This window comes from Ciconia boyciana, chromosome 14, assembly GCF_034638445.1.
Source record: "Ciconia boyciana chromosome 14, ASM3463844v1, whole genome shotgun sequence".
NCBI classification, from domain to species: Eukaryota; Metazoa; Chordata; class Aves; order Ciconiiformes; family Ciconiidae; genus Ciconia; species Ciconia boyciana.
In genome coordinates, this window is record NC_132947.1 from 449,356 (window position 1) to 465,872 (window position 16,517).

Here is a 16,517-nt window from a genome sequence, read left to right on the forward strand (position 1 = left end):
GCTCCGGGCAGCCCCCGGCCCCGGCGCTGGGCTCCGCGGGCCGCGCTGGGACCGGCCGGGGTGGGGTGGGGTGGGGTGGGCCGGGGCAGGGCGGCTCTGCGGGGCCAGGCCACACGCCGTGTGACAAACGCCCGTCCCTCGCCACCCGTGGAGAGCTGGGGACGCAGGGGAGGGCTGGGGGCTGGCGGGGTACGGGGGAGCCAGGGCCTGGGGGGGGGCGGGGGGCAGGAGGGGCTCTGGAGGGGCACAGGGGGCACGGGGGCTGGTGGCGGGGGATGTTGGGACCGGGGTACATCCCCCCCCGGTGGGACCCAGCGTCCCTCAGGGATCCCAGAGCCCTCAGCAGAAGGGGGGCTTGGCTGCAGCCCCCCCTTCCCCACCGACACTGGCCCCCCGCACCCTGGGGGTTTGCCGCGCTGCGGCCCCGGCCGGCGGACGGAGCACTCGGAGGCCGTGTCCGAAGGATTCTCTTTATTAAAAACGGGCAGACGGAGGTCGGCAGAGCGGGCGGCCGGCAGGAGCGAGGCAGAGCCCCGTGTCCCTGCCCCGGCCGAGTCCCCGGGCGCCAGCTCCCAGCGGAGCCCGGCCCCACGCGGCGTGGCCGGCCCAGGAAAAAGCCGAAGTCGTTACGGATCCGTGTGCGGTTTGCACCAGGCAAACGCCCCTGCGCGCTGGAGCCGGCACGGGCAGGGGCTGCGCGGTGCCCGCTGCAGCGAGAGTCCCGCTCCCCCGGCGGGGCTCCCCGGGCGGGGCAGCTCCCGAGGGGCGGCCCCGGGACTCCCTGCCCCTTCCTGCCGGGGAGACGGCAAAGCCCCCACCTCGGCGGGAGCTGCCCCACGGCCGCGAGGCTGCGTGGCCCCCGGTGCCCCGGGGGGTCAGGCTGCGAGACGGGAGCCGAGGGGTTGGGAGCGGCGGGCAGGGAGCAGTGCACCGGCCGGAGCCGGGCGGGTGGTTGTGTCCTCAGTGCTGGGGGCACTGCAGGATGTCGTACTTGATGTAGCCCACCCGGTCCACCTGGTAGCGCGGCGTCATTCTCCAGTAGAAGGTGCCCTGGCAGAAGTGGTACTTGTCTGGGCGAGGAGGGAGGCAGAGGGAACGGAGGATCAGCAGGAGGGTGGCTGTGCGAGGACCCGTCCCGGCAGCCGCCTGAGCGGCGCGGGCACGTGGGGATCTGGCCCTGGCAGACAGCCCTCGCCAGGGCCCGGCCAGCCCCACCGCAGGGACCCGCCGGGGCCGATGGCGTGCCCTGCCCCAGGGCCGTTCCCCACGCCCGCACGCATCCTGCGCCCAGCACCGGGGCAACGAAGCCCCTGCCCGCGGGAGGCTCGGGGCAGCGCGGGAGTGACCGCACAGCCCCCACCCGCCAGGTCCCCGCTCACCTTGGTAGAGGAAGACATTGCGCGCGTCGAGGGGGACACCGGTGAAGACGTCGTCGGTGGCGCGGGGGTAGCCCTTGTCCACCCTCTGGACCTTCACGTCCAGCCTGCGGGGAGAGCAGAGCCGTGCTGAGGGCTGCCGGGAGCCCTCCGTCGCAGCCCCCCACGGGGGGAGCCGGCAGGCACCGCTGCAGCCATCCGGACCCGCTCACCTCCAGTAGCTCTCCCCACTGAAGAGCAGCACTTTGCCACGGCCCCGCTGCAGGGCCCCCGAGATGCGGCCGGCTTCCTTCCCGATGCCCAGCTTCTCGATCCCCCGGGGGCCCAGCACGCTCTTGCCAGAAAACACCCAGAACTGCCGACCTGCAGCCGGGCGAGAGCACGGGCGTCAGCCGGCCCCAGGGGTGCCAGGGCAGGAGCAGGCTCCTCGTGATGCCGGTGGCACTGGGGCCGAGGGCGGCTGGGGCAGAGCTCACCAGCAAAGAAGAAGACCCTCTTGGTGAGCACGTCCTGGAAAGCAGCGTCAATGACAGCTGGGAGGCCGGGCCAGGTGTCTGCGATGGAGAAGGCGCCCTGAATGCCGGACTTCCAGAAGGACGAGCGGGTCCAGTATTTCCTGGTGGGGAAGGTCAGCCGTCCTGGTAACCTAAGCCTGGCACAGCCCCATGACCCCCACCCCCCTGGCACAGCCCCGTGTGCCTCCACGCCCCCCTGTTGCCCTGGCACTTGCCAGGGCAGGAGGCACCCGGTGCTGCCGCTCACCCGTCCTTGAAGAAATGCAACTCCCCGTTGATCTCCGTGATGGCGTCGAAGTTCTTCTCCATGCAGGCATCCCGGCTGGGGTCCACAGGAACGGGCTCAGCTGTGGGCTCCGGTGTCTCCTCCTCCTCCTCGGTGGTGGAGGTGCTGCCGGCCTCCGTGGGCATGGGCTGGGGCTCCTCGGTGGGCACGGGCGCAGGGGCGGTGGGCTTGGGGCCAGAGCCACGACCTGAGCGAATACAGGGGAGGGCGTGAGGCTGGGGGCTGGCCCAGCACTGCGGGACCCCCGGCACGCCCAGCCGCAGCACAGCTGCTCACCATAGAGGTACTGGATGCCTTGGACATCATCTGGGTCCAGCTGGAAGTCCTGGACGTAGCTGTACATGGGGTACATCAGGGCCTCGCGCACGCTGGAGTGGTCCAGTCCCAGCGAGTGCCCGAACTCGTGGGCAGCCACCAGGAAGATGCTGTAACCTGGGGGAAAGCACTGGCCTCAGCGCCTGGTGGGACGGGACATGCCAGCCAGGGACCGCGATGCCCGTGGGGACTGTGCCAGCACGGCGTGGGGCCGGAGGGCGCAGGCAGGGGGGCTGGTACCTCTGTCTGGGCAGAAGCCCCACTTCTTGTCGGTGTCATAGTTGCTGGTGGTGGCACACCAGAGCTTGCCGTCCTGCCGGCCCTGGCTGGTGCAGGAGCTGTAGGACTGCCCCTGGAAGGTGAAGGGGAAGACGCACGGGTCCCCCTGGGAGTTGCCGCCGATCACCGCCGTGTCTGCAGCACAGTGTCAGTGGGGCTGGCCTCGGTCCCCGGGACAGCCCTGAGACCCCTCAGGCGCCCACCCTGCGCACCACGGCTGGGGACCAGCCACCCTGCGCGCCCCCTCCCCGCACGCCCCCTCCCCACTCGCACCTCGGTTGGGGCAGAAGCCGTATTTCTTGTCCTGGTCGAAGTTGGCGGTGGTGGCACACCAGCGGTAGCCGTCAGAGCGCCCGTCCGTGGTGCAGGTGTCGTAGGAGGTGCCATCAAAAATGAAGGGGAAGACGCAGGGGGACCCGTCACTGTTGCCGCCGTTGGTGTAGAGGACTGCAGGGCGAGGAGGGGTGAGGACGGCCCCGGGCACCTGCGGGGCCGGGCAGGGGCTGCAGCCGCTGCTACTCACGTTCACTGGGGCAGAAGCCGTATTTCTTGTCCCGGTCGTAGCTGGCGGTGGTGGCACACCAGGGCAGCCCATCCGTGCGTCCCTCCGTGATGCACCGGGAGTAGGAGTGGCCCTCGAAGACGAAGGGGAAGTGGCAGTTGGCCCCGTTGGCATTCCCATGGCGGGTCTTCACCACTGCTTGGGAGAGGGGCGGCTCAGCAACGAGGCTGGGGCGGGCACCTTCGGCCCCCCCGGACCCGTCGGACGCTGCCCTTACCTAAGCCAGTGCCCAGCGTCCAGAACTCATCGTCGTCAAAGTGGGCATCACCCTGGACCCCCTGGCCCGGGGGAAAGGCGTGGGCCAAGAGCCCGTCCTTGCCGTCGAAGGGGTACCCATCCCCGTGCTCTGCAGGGACAAGCACCCTCAGAGCCGGCCCTGCCAGGGGAGCCCCCTGTCCCCAGCGCACGCACAGACCCCGAGCACGCGAGCCCTGCGCAGCCCCTGCGTGCCTGCACGCGCACATGCCTGTTGGCACGTGCAGGGGCAGAGGGACCCCAGGCACGCGGGGACACGGCCCGGGGAGATGCAGGGTGACGGTCCCGTGGGCAGGGACCTGCCAGCCCTCTCCCCACAGCTGAGCCGGCTCCCGGCTCCCTGCCTGCCCGTGGGACATCACCTCTGCTGCCAAACATGATCATGATGTCTGCCTCGCCGCTGTATATCTGGGTGAAGGTGAGGGGGGTCACATCGCTCCACACTTTGAACGCCCGCTTGAAGGCGTCATCAATTATGGCACGGTCCAGGTCGGGGGAGTAGTTCATCACTCTGCCAGGGGAAGCAGGGGGGTCAGCGCTGCCAGGTCCCAGCTCGTGCCGCAGGAGTGACCCTGCTCCGGGCATATGGCGGGGAGGTGCCCCCGCCCTAGGAGGGGACAGCAGCGCTGGCACGGCCGGGCAGAGCAGCCGGCCACCACCCTCAGGCTGGGGCTCAGATGCTCTCCTGGGCGCCGGGGAGCAGATGCCGCCTCTGCGCCAGCTTGGCCCTGGCTGCACCGAGACCCAGCTGTGCCGGCAGTGCCGGGGCATGGCCCGCGGGCCGAGCGGAGGCTGCCACCCTGCCTGGGCCCTCGCACCCGTCTCCATCCCCTGGCGACCGTCGCCCTGCGGGCACAAGGCTCTTCCTTCTGGGGCAGAGACTCACCGGTACGTCAGGTCCATGTGGTCCCACTTGAGGTCCCCCTGGAAGGTGAGGAAGGTTCCCACATCGGGGACGCCACAGCGGGGGGCTCGCATGGCCTCCAGCGTGCCGGCATCCAGCTCCCCCGTCTCCTCCAGGCCCAGCTGCTTCTGCATCTTGCGCAGTGCCTTGGCCAGGGACACGTGCTTGCTGCTCGTCCTTGCCTCTGCCTCCGTGGTGTAGCCAAACCGCAGCAGGTAGCTCTGGGGAGGAAAGGCAGCCGGCAGGGCTGAGCGAGGCGGGAGGGGGCTCGGGCGGTCCCAGGCACCGCACACCCCCGGTGCCCGACCCCAGCCCGGGCACCTGCAGGGGTGCAGGGAGACAGGCAGCCCCTGAGCTCAGCCCGCAGCCCCGCACTGCCGCCCCGGGAGCCCCTTGGGGTCCTGGGTGCCCGGAGGGGGCCGTGGGGCCGCGCTCTCCTCACCTCCGCCAGCTCCAGGTCCGACAGGGTGCTGACCAGCTCCCCGGGGAAGGTGACAACCGCCTGCGGCTTGCTCTGGAGAGGGGCTGCGCAGCAGGAGAGAGCCAGCAGCCCCACGGCGAGCGAGGCCAGGAGGACAAGTGCCATGGCGCAGCGGTGGCAGGAGGGCTGTGGCTGTGCTGGGTCCCCGCTGCTCGCTCTGGGTGCCACCGGGCTCCCACTCCTATTTATGTGGCGGGGAGGGCAATGAGTCACCCTCAGACCCCTCAGCGACTCACGCTCCCTTCCCACAGTGACGAAACGCACACTCAGGCTCCTCCGTTCCCTGCCTTAACTGTTTCATCACCTTGTTTACTAAACACACTCTGTCGCGTGGCCATGCAAGGCACGACGATGGGTGCGAGGAAGAGCCAGGGCACGGCACAGCTCAGCTGCCCCGGGGCTGCCCTGGGGCTGCCCCACGGCGGGGTGGCCGGCGGTGAGGGGCACTGCCCTGCCGGTCCCAAGGCTGTGGTGGCAGCGGGGACAGCAGGGGAGCGTGGAGGCTGGGGGGACAGCTGGGCGCTCGGGACCCTGCAGCCGTGTTGCGGCAACCGGCCGACGCTGAGCTCAGCCGGCTGAGGGCCAATGCCACCAGAGCCAGACCCGCGGGGGCCTGGGTGGGCACTGGGGCTGCGCGGGCAGAGCCGGCAGGGGAGCCCCTGCCCAGAGCCCCGGCGCCTGCGGCCCACCTGCCCGGGAGCCGGACGCCGGAGCTCGGACCCTCACCGGGATGCAGCGTCCGTCCCCATGTCCCCCACCATGGCTGCATCACTCCGGTGGGGCAGAGTGTTCCCAGCACAGGAGGTCCTCGTGTCTCATCGCCTCACAGGTGCCTCTAAGCCCACTTGCCGGCCGCTGCCTGGCAGAGCCCTGCGGGACCAGGGACAGTGCCTGGCACAGGAGCAGCTCCGTGCCTGGGGACACTCCGGCGGGGCCCACGGGACATGGGGGTGCCCTGTCCTCGCTGCCGGCTGCTCCGCAGGGTGATGCTGACTCAGGTTCCCACTCAGCGCAGCACAAACCTCGCCATGGGATGGTGTTTTCCTGCTTCTCCCAAAGTGCCGACGCTTGTGGGAACAGGAGTGGTGAAGGGGAAAGCAAACAGGGATGAGGAGCGAGAGGAAAACAGATGGCAGAGCGGAGAGAAAGGCGCAGCGTCAGCCGGGGGAGGTGGGAGGGCCGGTGCAGCCCAGCGACGCTGCCTGAGACGCAGGTCCCAGGACAGGTTCCCCTTTCCCAGCTCTCGCTAAGCCCGGGCTGCGGCCCTGCAGCCACCCCCGGCTCTGCATCACCCCGGGCTCTGGCTGAGTTACGCTGGAGTCCAGCAAGGCTGAGGGATGGCGAGAGGCGAGGGGCCGTGCTCCCCTGCGCTCTTGCGGAGGAGCCCCGACACCCGAGGGAGCGCTCATCCCTGGGGGAGCATCGCCCACGCGGGGCAGATGGGCTCACTGAGGGGGCTCACCCCGGGCGGGGGCTCTGCCCCGGACCCCCTCCCCACCCGGCCAGGGTCCCACGGCCCCGCTCCCAGCCCGGCCGCGTGCAGGGGAGCTGCCGAGCGGCAGGCGCCCGGTGCCGATGGGATGCAGCGCCGGGGCTGCGGTCAGACAGGCACAGGGAGCTCACAGGCAGCACCAGCCCTGCCAGGAGGAAGCAGGGCTGAGAAATCGCGGGGTTGCCTCACTCCCCACCACAGCCCTGCAAGAGCAGCCCCGGTTCCCAGGCAGAGGAAGTTGCTTCACAAGCAGCCGCCGTCCTGCGCCCCGGTGTGACGAACACGTCCAGCCCTGGGTGCCCACACGCAGCCCCTTCCTGGCGGGACACGGGCCAGGAACCCCCACAGCCAGGCCACCCCCGCCACCTCCCCTCCCCCGGGGTCCAGCCTGCCGCCCCTCAGCCCTGCGCATGGCCCAGCTCGTTGCAAGGCAGGAGGCGGCAGCTCCCCACGCTCCCTGCCTGGCCAGCAGCCGGGCTGAGGACACGGGGCTCAGCCGAGGCGTCCCGCAGCCCCCGCTGCAGCCGATGGCTCCCGGGGTGCGCAGGGAGCCGGCACCGCTCCACGTCCTCCACCCTCCAGGCTGCCAGGACCTCAGCCCACAGCACACGGAGCTGGTGCTGGAGCTGGATGCAAAAGCACCGCTGGGAGGATGCACCCCCAGGACAGCGCGGGCAAGGGGACGTCTGACACCGGCTCTGGGGCGCAGCCAGGGAGCCAGATCCGGCTCTGGCCTCCCCGGCGCTGCAGCAAATCCCTGGGCCTTTCCCATGCTATTCCCATCCCTCGTTTCTGCCACATGCGGGAGCCGCAGCTCCCACAGCCTGGGCGCGCTGCCATAGCACCCCCGCACCGCACCGCGCCACGCCGCGCCACGCCGCCTGCGGCACCCCTGAGGGCAGAGCCACGGCCGAGCAGAGCGGCACTGACCGGGACGGGGCTCGGAGGGGAGCAATGGCAGGAGGAGCCGAGAGCCAGGGCCCCGCACACCACGCAGCCCATCCTGGCAGGCCCACGCTCGCCCGGCCCCGGCTGGCTCCGGGGTACGCCGGTGGGTCCATGGCCAACAGCCCCGAGCATCCTGGAGCTGGGCAGCTGGGGTCCGCCCGGCCTCTCCCACTGACTCACGGCCCCACTCGCCCGCTTCCTCCTGGCACCGGCCCTGGGGATTTTCTGGTGACTCTCTGGAGGCTCCGCAGGGAGCCAGGGCAGGGCCAGGGCAGCAGGGAAACCCCCACGTCTGGCAGCACCGGCAGCCGCAGAGCCAGGCCGGGGAACTCCGCGGGGACAGGCTTGGCACTGCCAGCACGAACCCCACAGGCAGCCCCCGTCCCGTGCGGGGCCAGGCCAGGGAGCTGGGGCAAGGGACGCGTCCCTCGCACAGGCACACGCAGAGGGATGCCCGCTGGTGGGAGAGGAGGGTGGTGGTGAGCACCGGCAGCGCCGCAGGCAGGAGGGGGCTTCTGGCTGCCAGGGAACCCAAGAGCATCTGGGTGCTGTGCCCAGCCCACGCCTGTCCAAGGGCACTGTTTACACCCAGAGCCCCCGTAAGGACGAATTACATGGAAAAACCCACGTGGACGTCCTCCATCCCAGCTGGCTGCCCGAGCCACGAGGCTGCCTGTCACCACTGCCGCCGCCGAAAGGGGAAGGAACAGCCACCGCAGCCCCTTCGCACGCCCTTACTCGCAGCCACCCTCACACAGGCAGGCACCGCAGGGACACCCCCGTGGGAAGCAGGTCTGGGACCCGGCTGGGGCCGGACGCCGGCCTGGACCCCTGCCAGCGGGGAGGCAGCAGCCCTGCCCGGGGCAGAGGCTGACGGGACACGGCAGCAGCTGGGAGGTGCTGGCTGGGCCGGCAGCGAGGTTTGGGCGGGCTGGACGGAGCCAGGGACCCCCAGAGCCGGGCCCGGACCCTCCCCAGCTCCGTTTCCCCAGGGCAGGCGAGCAGAGTCGGGGCCAGCTGGGGAGGGAGCGCGGCACCGAGTGGCCAGGGGAGAGGTCCGACAGCCGCAGCCACGGGGTGCACCAGCAAAGGTGGCGGGAGAGTCGAGGAGCCGGGGGGCAAGTGGACACCCGGCTGCCACTGTCGCTGCCTCACACCTGGGAGCCCAAAGGTCCAGGCAGGGGACGGGGGACGCAGGAGCGAAGGGCAGGCCCAGGCGTGCGGATGGCATCAGACGCCCTCCGGGCGCGAGGGACTGGGCAGGAGCGCGGCAGAGCGCGGCAGAGGGGAAGCAGGGCGGGAGGGAGTCAGCATCTTGTGCGGGTGAGACAGCGCTGGGTCGGGGAGAGCACGGTGCCAGCCACCGCAGGGAAGCACGGCCGGCGCGGAGGGCAGGGAGCTGCTCAGACCTGTCAGCTGCCACACACAGTGCCAGCGCCGCGTCCACCACGGCAGAGCCAGATTCCCTGGCCGGCGGACAGGGCACCGGCGCACGCCCCCAGCCGAGCCGTGCAGCTGCAGCTGCCAGCCCCACGGCCCCGAGCCGCGGCGCCGCGAGCCCAGCCCTGCTCCCGTCCCATGGGCTCTGCAGCACCCCGTGGGTGCGAAGCCCAGGGAGCAGAGCTGCCGCCCACGTGCCGGCTGCCCCGGCCAGCACCAGTCCACCGTACAGCGTGGTGTCCCGGGCACGGGGATGCTTGGCGCGGGAGCGAGACTGAAGGCACGGGGAGCAGCTCTGCGTCAGAGGCTTGGAAGCCCCATTGCTCCTGCTCAAGGGCTCCAGACAAAAACAAAATTCCTGCACACGCTTCCCGTATCTGCTGCCTCGACGCCAGGCCATGCGTGGGCTGGGATCGCATCCTCCAGCTGGGCCCAGGACCCTTCTTGGCAAACCACGCCGCATGCCACGGCCCCACAGTGCTCCCGGCACCGCTGGTCCCCGGCCCTACACGCCTCCCCTGCCTGCCTGATGCTCCGTGGATGCACCTGCTCGTCTCCCTGTCCCTGCCGGACCCTGCCTGTCCCTTGCCTCACCTGGGGAACTCCCCACCCTCTCAACACCAGCTTCTTGCGAGTCCTTCGCCCCGTTTGCCTGGGCAGGAGGCGGTGTCCTGCCCCCCAGCCCTGCCGCCCCCCCAATGCCGCTGCTCTCCGCAGCCTCTCGTCTGGGCGAGGATGACACAGCCGGTATCAGCCGGGCGGATCACCTCCACCCTGCAGGCACTGAAACCAGCACTGCAGTTTCATCACTCAGCAGCGCTGATCCCAGCTGCGAACCGCACATGACGGATCCCCCGGCCGTCACGCTCGCTCCAGGCACCCAGGTGGGTGGCACAGTCACCTCCCCGCGTCGGGCTGGGACATCCCCTGTCTGGGTCCCCCAGGGATGCTGAAGCAGGAATCTCCCACCCAGCGCTCTGTTCCTCCGGGCACCGGGACCGGCGGCAGGCACGGCGGCAGCACAGCGGCACAGCCTGTGCCGAGGCAGCCGGGCAGCCTCCCTGCTGGGCACAGCCATGCCGATGCCGGGAGGGGACCCAGCGCCCCGCAGACCCCCGCGCAGAGCCCTCACGGCGCGGCACAACCCCTGCGCTGCCCTGCACCCTGCTCATCTCCACGGGATGGAGAGGAAACCACGCTCCCACCTGCTGGGAAGCCCTCGAGGTGGGAAATCCGGGAAGGGTTTGAAGAAACGAGTCAGCCTCTGGCAGAGGCCTCCAAAATCGCCTTGGTATTCGATCTGGGGGGAAAACAGCCCAGATCGTCGCATCTGCCAGAGAGCGGCGTGAAGAGCCCAGCAGCCCCAGGCAGCCCCAGGGCCATAGGGAAGGGGTGCCAGGGCTCCAAACACCATGGGGCTCTTGTGTTTCATGACTTGCTTTGCTGTACACTCATTCCCCATCCCTTGAACCGCATCCCGTCTCAGCTTTTGCCTCTGGCCTTGACCAACTTTTGTTTTACCAAACTTTCCCCGCCTGCCACAAGTGGGACCGCGGTGCATTCAGGCACGTGAGAGGGGTGCAGGGCCCGGGGCTGCCCCGGCTCCCGTGGGCTGCACGGGGCAGCACTGAGACTTTGTCACCCACGGTGGCTTTGGGAAGGGGTGTCCGTGGGCAGCCCCGCTGCCATCACCCCCTCAGCCACCCGGAGCCGTCCCCTCTGGGGTGACCCGCCAGGTCCGGCCCACAGAGGCACCCCATGCCCCACGGGGATGAGGCAGGGGCCGGGAGGGGAGCGGGGCAGGACGGGGCTGGGCAGCCGCAGGCTCCTCGAGGCACAGCTGCTGTGTCGGACTGTCAGCCGGCACGGCACGGCACGGGTGGGCAGCGCTTTGTTCCCCGGCGGTGAGACGGGCACGGCAGCTGCCTGCTAAAAAGGGAAGAGCAGCAATTGCGACAATGACGGCAAACCTGCCTGCCTGTCCGGCACGCAAAGGGGACAACGCGGCGCCAGGAACCCGCCGGCTGTCGGTGATGAAACGTCTCAGGAGTAAGAAGCGGAGGTTTGTGGAAGGTGAAATGTGGGCAAAACTGGTTGTATTTAATTGTAAACTACAAGAAGCAGAAGGAAGAGTGGTAGATGCAACATACTCGGATTTCACTAAAACATTTGACAACTGTTCTAACGCTGGCTGCCAAATTAATTCAGAGCGGCTCAGTTGTCAACACAGGCATATGGACAAAACCCAGGCAGCCCAGGGAATGGCAAACGGCCTGGCCACCAGCCGGGGAGCTGCCGGGGCTGCACGACCCTTGGGGCCTTTTAAAACCTCTTCTGCAGGCGCGGGTGCCGCGGGAGGGGAGAAGGCAGCCAGCAGGCTGCGGGCACTGGGGACGGAGAGAGCTGCCGCACTGCCAGCGGAGGAGAAGGGCTGGAGAGCACCCGGGCGAGAGCCACCGGCCCTCCGGGAGCTGCCGAGCCCCGCGGGTGCCTCCGAACAGCAGGCAGCAGAGAGCAGCCCTGGAGCCCGCCCGCTCAGCCGGGGGGGCTGGCAACCCCCTTCCACGGGGCCGGGGGGACTGACCAGACCGACTCCGTGCCCGGTCGCTGCCCGGTGGGGCTCAGGACCCCGCTCCGAGGGGGTCTGGCCGTGGGCAGGGCTGCGGGACCAGCACAGGCTGGGAGCCCCCGCAGCAGCGCCGGGGCACCGAGCCCCCCGCTTCACGGGTGCTCGGCAGGGCGAAGCCCTGCGCAGGCGATGAGCGCAGGCGATGGGAACGGCCTGGCACAGCACGTGTCTAAGGCCTCTGGGGCCCTGCTACACACACAGTTCTCCTGCCCACCTTGTTTATTTTACTTATATTTCAGTAATTTGCTGATTACCCTTTTTTAACTAACCAGCAGTGATGAATCAGCAGCACAGGAGACGGTGGAAGCCGGCGGCCTTGGACCATGGCTCCGAGGTCTCAGGTTCTGGGAAGGAAGCCACAGGATCCCTCCAGAAAGCAAAAAAAACAACCAGCAGCAGCAGCACTTCTGGCAGGCGAGGAGGGGCCGGGCAGGGCCGCGGCCGCGGCTGTTTGCATTTCAGCAGCTCCAAACACATCTTGGAAAGGCCATCGATGGTACCAAAGCCCTGCGGGAACGGCAGCCACGGCTCTGACCCGGGCACAAGACGAGACACACGGGACAGGCAGCGCACGGCACGGCTCAGCGCCGCTGTCGCTCCGGCCTGCGTGCAGGACGGCGGGCGCTGACGGGCCAGGAGGCAGCGGGACACGCGGAGGGCACCGTGGTCCCCGCCGGCGGGCAGGAACACCCCACAGGGTGGTAGCAGGAGCTGCAGGGCTGCACCCAGCACCGCCTCGCCCCGAGGAGAGCCCCTCCGTGCCCACAGCGCAGCCGCCGGCAGCACCTCCCGGCCCGGCCAGGCTGGGCAGAACCAGGGCCAGCGAGCCGCCTCCTGCCAATGGGACCCTGCCAGGATCTAAGTGGCCTCGCCACGGGCTTTCGTCGGCTCCTCCGAGCCCCTGGGGAGCAGCTGGGAGCGGCTCCTGCCTGAGCCCAAGGGTGGCATTACGGCTCAGGCCGCGGGTTTAGCCGCAGCTTCGGTGGCCACGGAAAACGGGGCATTATCCTATGACACTCCCGCCCACGCCAGCGCCCTGGGAAGCGGAGATCCCAGCCAGAACAGCTGGCACCGGAGGCAGGCTGCTCCCCGCAGAAGCGCCGGCGGCCCGGCAAGCCTGGGGCACATGGCGGAAGGGCCGGAGCAGTGCCCGCGGGAAGCCGTCCCAGCTCGCTGCCACCCCAGCGTGGAGCAATCCCCCGGGAGAGCCCCAGGCGCCTTCTTCAGGAGCCGCTGTTGCTGGGAAGGAGCTGAGTGGTGAAGCAATCTGGTGTAAGGAAAAACCCATTTCCTGCAGCAAGGGCTGTTTTGCTCAACATTTTATAAAATGTGCTGATGCAACTGCCCTTCCCAGGTGGGATATAAATACGAGCCTGGTTGATGTGGATTAATGCCCTGCAGCTACACAAACATCGCCAGCAATGTTTTCTTTAAAAAGAAAAAAGGAAACAAGGAGGAACAAGCAGCATGGATGACAAAATCACTGACTGTGGAAGTCCAAAATCACTGACTGTGGAAGTCCGGGGGCTCGGGTTGCAGGGAGGCTGGAGGGGCGCAGCCCTGGGCGCCACGCTCAGCACAAGCCACCACCTATTCTGGGACGCTGACCGAAGCCATTAGCTCATGGAGAAGCTATTGTGGGAGCAGGGCAAGCGGCGAGGCGGGTCAGCGCGGCGAGCAAACCACCACCGGGGACAGGGCAGACCAGCACGGCCGAGGGGGGCCAGCGAGAGCAGGACCCCAACCGGAGCCGCTCGGTCGGCGTGCTGTCGCCCTGCCCGAGCGGCAGCTTGCCTGGCTGTAGCTCCTTCCAAGCGCCATATCCAGGCCGGGAAACCTTCCGCCTCCTGGGACAGCCTGTCAGCGCAGCGGATCAACCGGCCTGTTAAAAATCAGCTTCATATCCCACGCGAGTCTTATCGCTTTATTCTCCAGGCACAAGCATTTGTGTTGTCTTCTCAGCCCGTTCCCAAAAGGCCTTTAACCTGGCGCTCCCCCTGCTAAGGTATTTGGACACACGTCCAATGCGTGCCGCATCCATTTTTGGATTCTCTTAAGCCTCTTGCCGAGATTTCTTTGTGTTTTCTTTGGCCCTGAAACGATTTCAGGCACGGGAGCTGCAATGGCAGAGCATTATCAGCGAGGAACCGTGCCTCCAGAGCAGAGCACGGGAGCTGTGCTTTGCCTGGCTTGGAAATTCTCCGCTCACCCCTGCTCGGGGGCACGCAGCATTTTTAAAAATAGCAGGTTACCCATCTCAGCAAAGCTCCCGCTGGTACAATCCTTTGAGACAGAGGACACGGGGTATCTCGGCAGGGTAACAGGGAAGCTTTAAGAAACTTTCCATCGGTCGAGCCAGCATCAGGAGGGTCCGCACTAGCCCCTGAAGCTCCCAGAGGTCAGGCTGCTTTGCCCTGGAAGCATCATCTGTTGGGAAAATCCTTTGCTTGTCTCAGACAGCAGTTGCCTGAAGACAAAAAGAGAGGAAACCTGCTAGCCCGACACAAATCCATCCCGTTTCCTCTGCCTGGGAGGCAGCTTTTGCCAGGGGTTCCTCCAACCCACCCCCCTGACAGAAATGTGGAGCTTCCCCCAACGGGGAGCACAGGGATACCCCAAGGCCACTGACGGAGCCGGCCCCACGGCCGGTCACAGACAGCACTGGACTCCTCCAGCATGAGCTACAGGGCTAGGACACTGGAGAGGGGACATCGTCCACAGGAGCCCCCCGCGTCCTCCCCGGCTCCGCTTCCCCCCCCCCCCCCCCGCAACTGCAGAGCTATGCAGGGTTGCTTTAACAAGGAACAATGGGAGAAAAACCCCAAGCCTTGGTCTCTCTCGGCTTCTGGCACGACGGCGATGGCAGCAGCCGGCTGCACGCGTGGACTCGGCACCCAAGTCACTGGCAGGCAGCGCTGCTGCGGCAGGAGCGCTCGTGCAGCCAGCCCCTTCTCGGCTCCCGCCAGCCCGGGGATGGGTTTCACTGATGCTGTCACCCTGTGACAGTCGAGGGCATAAACCTCTCAAGGATGTATTTAATTAGCTTGAAAAAGAGCCAGAAGATGCATGCGCACCAGGCCGGTGGTTCAGCGGCAGCTCCTCTGCTGCCTCTACCGGGCACACGCCTCTGGGAAGCCTTGCCCGGGGCAGGAGGGGCCGGACGGACGCGAGGGACGCGCAGAGCCCCACAGAGTAGCCCCAGGCTGAGGGGGGATGAATCCGGCCACCACCCTCCTCGCCCTGGACCAGAAGCACCACCACCAAACAACGCAGAGCACTGATCCAGCCCACCCCGCTCGTCCAACACCCGTCCGCTCGGATTTCTGGCAGGCTAACTCCGCACTCATGGACTGTGCCAGACGAGACACCGTCTGTCCTTCTGCAGCTGGCACCCTGTCAGCACCAGCTCTGTACCAGCCGTTCTGGCCAGCGAGACAATGCCACTGCCCACCCGGACCTGCTCCGGACGGAGCCGCACTGCGGACTGACTCAGTCCTAGCGGCCCCAGGACCCCCGACGCAGCCGGGGTGCGGAGCCTCGGCCCCCTCACTCAGCAAGCGCGTCCCTTCCACGGGGACTGAGCAGCCAGGTTCAGCCCAAACATGTCCCAGCCTCAGAAGAGCGCAGGCAGAACACGGCTGCCTTTCTCCCAGAACAAACCCGGGACAGAGACGTTCTCAGTAGAGCACTGCAACGTGAGAAAACATCGGTGAGAGCAAGGAGCCACCCCAGCCAGGGGTTCATTAAAGACGTCAGCGCAGAGCAGGGCCCGGCTGGAGCAGGGGCTTCGGCCAGAAGAGGCTGAGCCCAGGCTCTCCGTCCACAGCTGAACTCAGCTGGAGGAAACGGCACGCCACCGCGCTCGACGGCACTGCCAGAGCTCTGGGGCAGCAGCAGGCTCCCAAGCGCATCCCTGCGGGGACGCCACGGCGTCAGGTGCCGGCAAAGCCCCACTGCCCCCGGCGTGCTGGGAGCCCCCGGCCAGCCACTCGCAGCCCCCCAGCTCGTGCACCTCGCGCACGGGCGCTGGCCCAGCCGAGCCAGGGCTGCCAAACCGGGTGCCCATCGCCATCTGCGGTGGGGTGTAAACCGACCCAGATGAGGGCTTTGTCAGCAAGCGAACCGAGGAAGATGGCTGTCGTTCAGCTACAGAACCGCCATCAAAAGAGGCAAGTTTGGCTTCCATAAGACAGAGCAAACCTACAGCTCCCGCCAGGCGCCGCTCCCACACCAGGGAACGAGGGAAAAAGTGCCTAAAGGTCTGAGACTGCGCGGCCGCCGGGGCTGAGCACGGTAAGGCCCCCGGGCCCCTGCGGGAAGGGCACGGCAGAGGCCCCCGCAGCTCGGCCACGGTCGCTCCAGGAAAGGCGGCCCCAGCTCAGCCCGCAGAAGCGACCGCGAGCCGCGCCGGGCTCCGTGCCCACCGCGGGCAACCGAAAGGGAGCCGGAGCGCCGCGGCTGCACGGCACCGCCCGAGATGCGGCCGCCGGCTAGGGGGACGCGCCGCCGGGACGGGGCGGGGCGGGGCCGGGCCGCGGTGCCGGACGGTGCCGCAGAGCCCCCGCTCCGCTCGCGGCGGGACAGGGCTCCGACTGGGGGCTGCGAGGGGGGCCGCAGGGCACGGCCAGCGCGGCCGGGCCGGGCCGGGCCGGGCCGGGAGCGGAGCGGCCGGACCCAAAGCCCCAGGCCCCGGGCCCGGCCGCCGCTGCCCCTTCCGCTTCCGCCTTCTCGTCACGTGACGGGCGCAACCCGGCGCGACGCCGACGCTCAGGGCCCGGGCGCCGCTTCGTGACGCCATGACGCAGGGTCCCGGCACCGTCTCCGTGATCCCTCCGCGGAGAAAGTAGTCCCCGGCGGGGCGCCGAGGCCTCCCCCAGCCCGCGGGCGGCGGGCGGCGCCGCTCGGTGCCGGGAGGCGGCGGGCGGCGGGCGGAGCGAGGAGCGCGTCCCCGCGGCGGCCGGCGCCCCGGGCGGGGCGGGCGGGGGGGGGGCCGGGGTAAGTAGTCCCGGCGCGGGGCCCGCGCGGCCGTACCGCT

At 68.8% G+C, this 16,517-nt stretch overlaps 1 protein-coding gene across 1 annotated transcript; it reads right to left on the minus strand.

Moving 5' to 3' along the window:
- Positions 1-458: 458 nt before the first annotated feature.
- MMP9 (matrix metallopeptidase 9) lies at positions 459-6,819 on the minus strand. The gene is made up of 13 exons (XM_072879600.1): positions 4,935-6,819; positions 4,475-4,713; positions 3,951-4,099; positions 3,551-3,679; positions 3,295-3,468; positions 3,045-3,218; positions 2,733-2,906; positions 2,454-2,609; positions 2,139-2,364; positions 1,853-1,992; positions 1,589-1,739; positions 1,380-1,483; positions 459-1,070 (listed from the first exon to the last, which is right to left on the minus strand). The coding sequence occupies exons 1-13, from the start codon at positions 5,076-5,078 to the stop codon at positions 961-963; spliced, it is 2,070 nt and encodes a 689-aa protein (XP_072735701.1). The 5' UTR covers positions 5,079-6,819; the 3' UTR covers positions 459-960.
- Positions 6,820-16,517: the final 9,698 nt, after the last annotated feature.

Bases quoted from the DNA above. Each gene is read 5' to 3' on its own strand.
- MMP9 (XM_072879600.1), bottom strand. From the start codon at position 5,078: ATGGCACTTGTCCTCCTGGCCTCGCTCGCCGTGGGGCTGCTGGCTCTC. The intron at 3,219-3,294 runs GTGAGTAGCAGC...CTCGCCCTGCAG, and splicing joins CGGCTTCTGCCCCAGTGAAC to TCCTCTACACCAACGGCGGC. The intron at 1,071-1,379 runs GTGAGCGGGGAC...CTCCTCGCCCAG, and splicing joins CAATGTCTTCCTCTACCAAG to ACAAGTACCACTTCTGCCAG.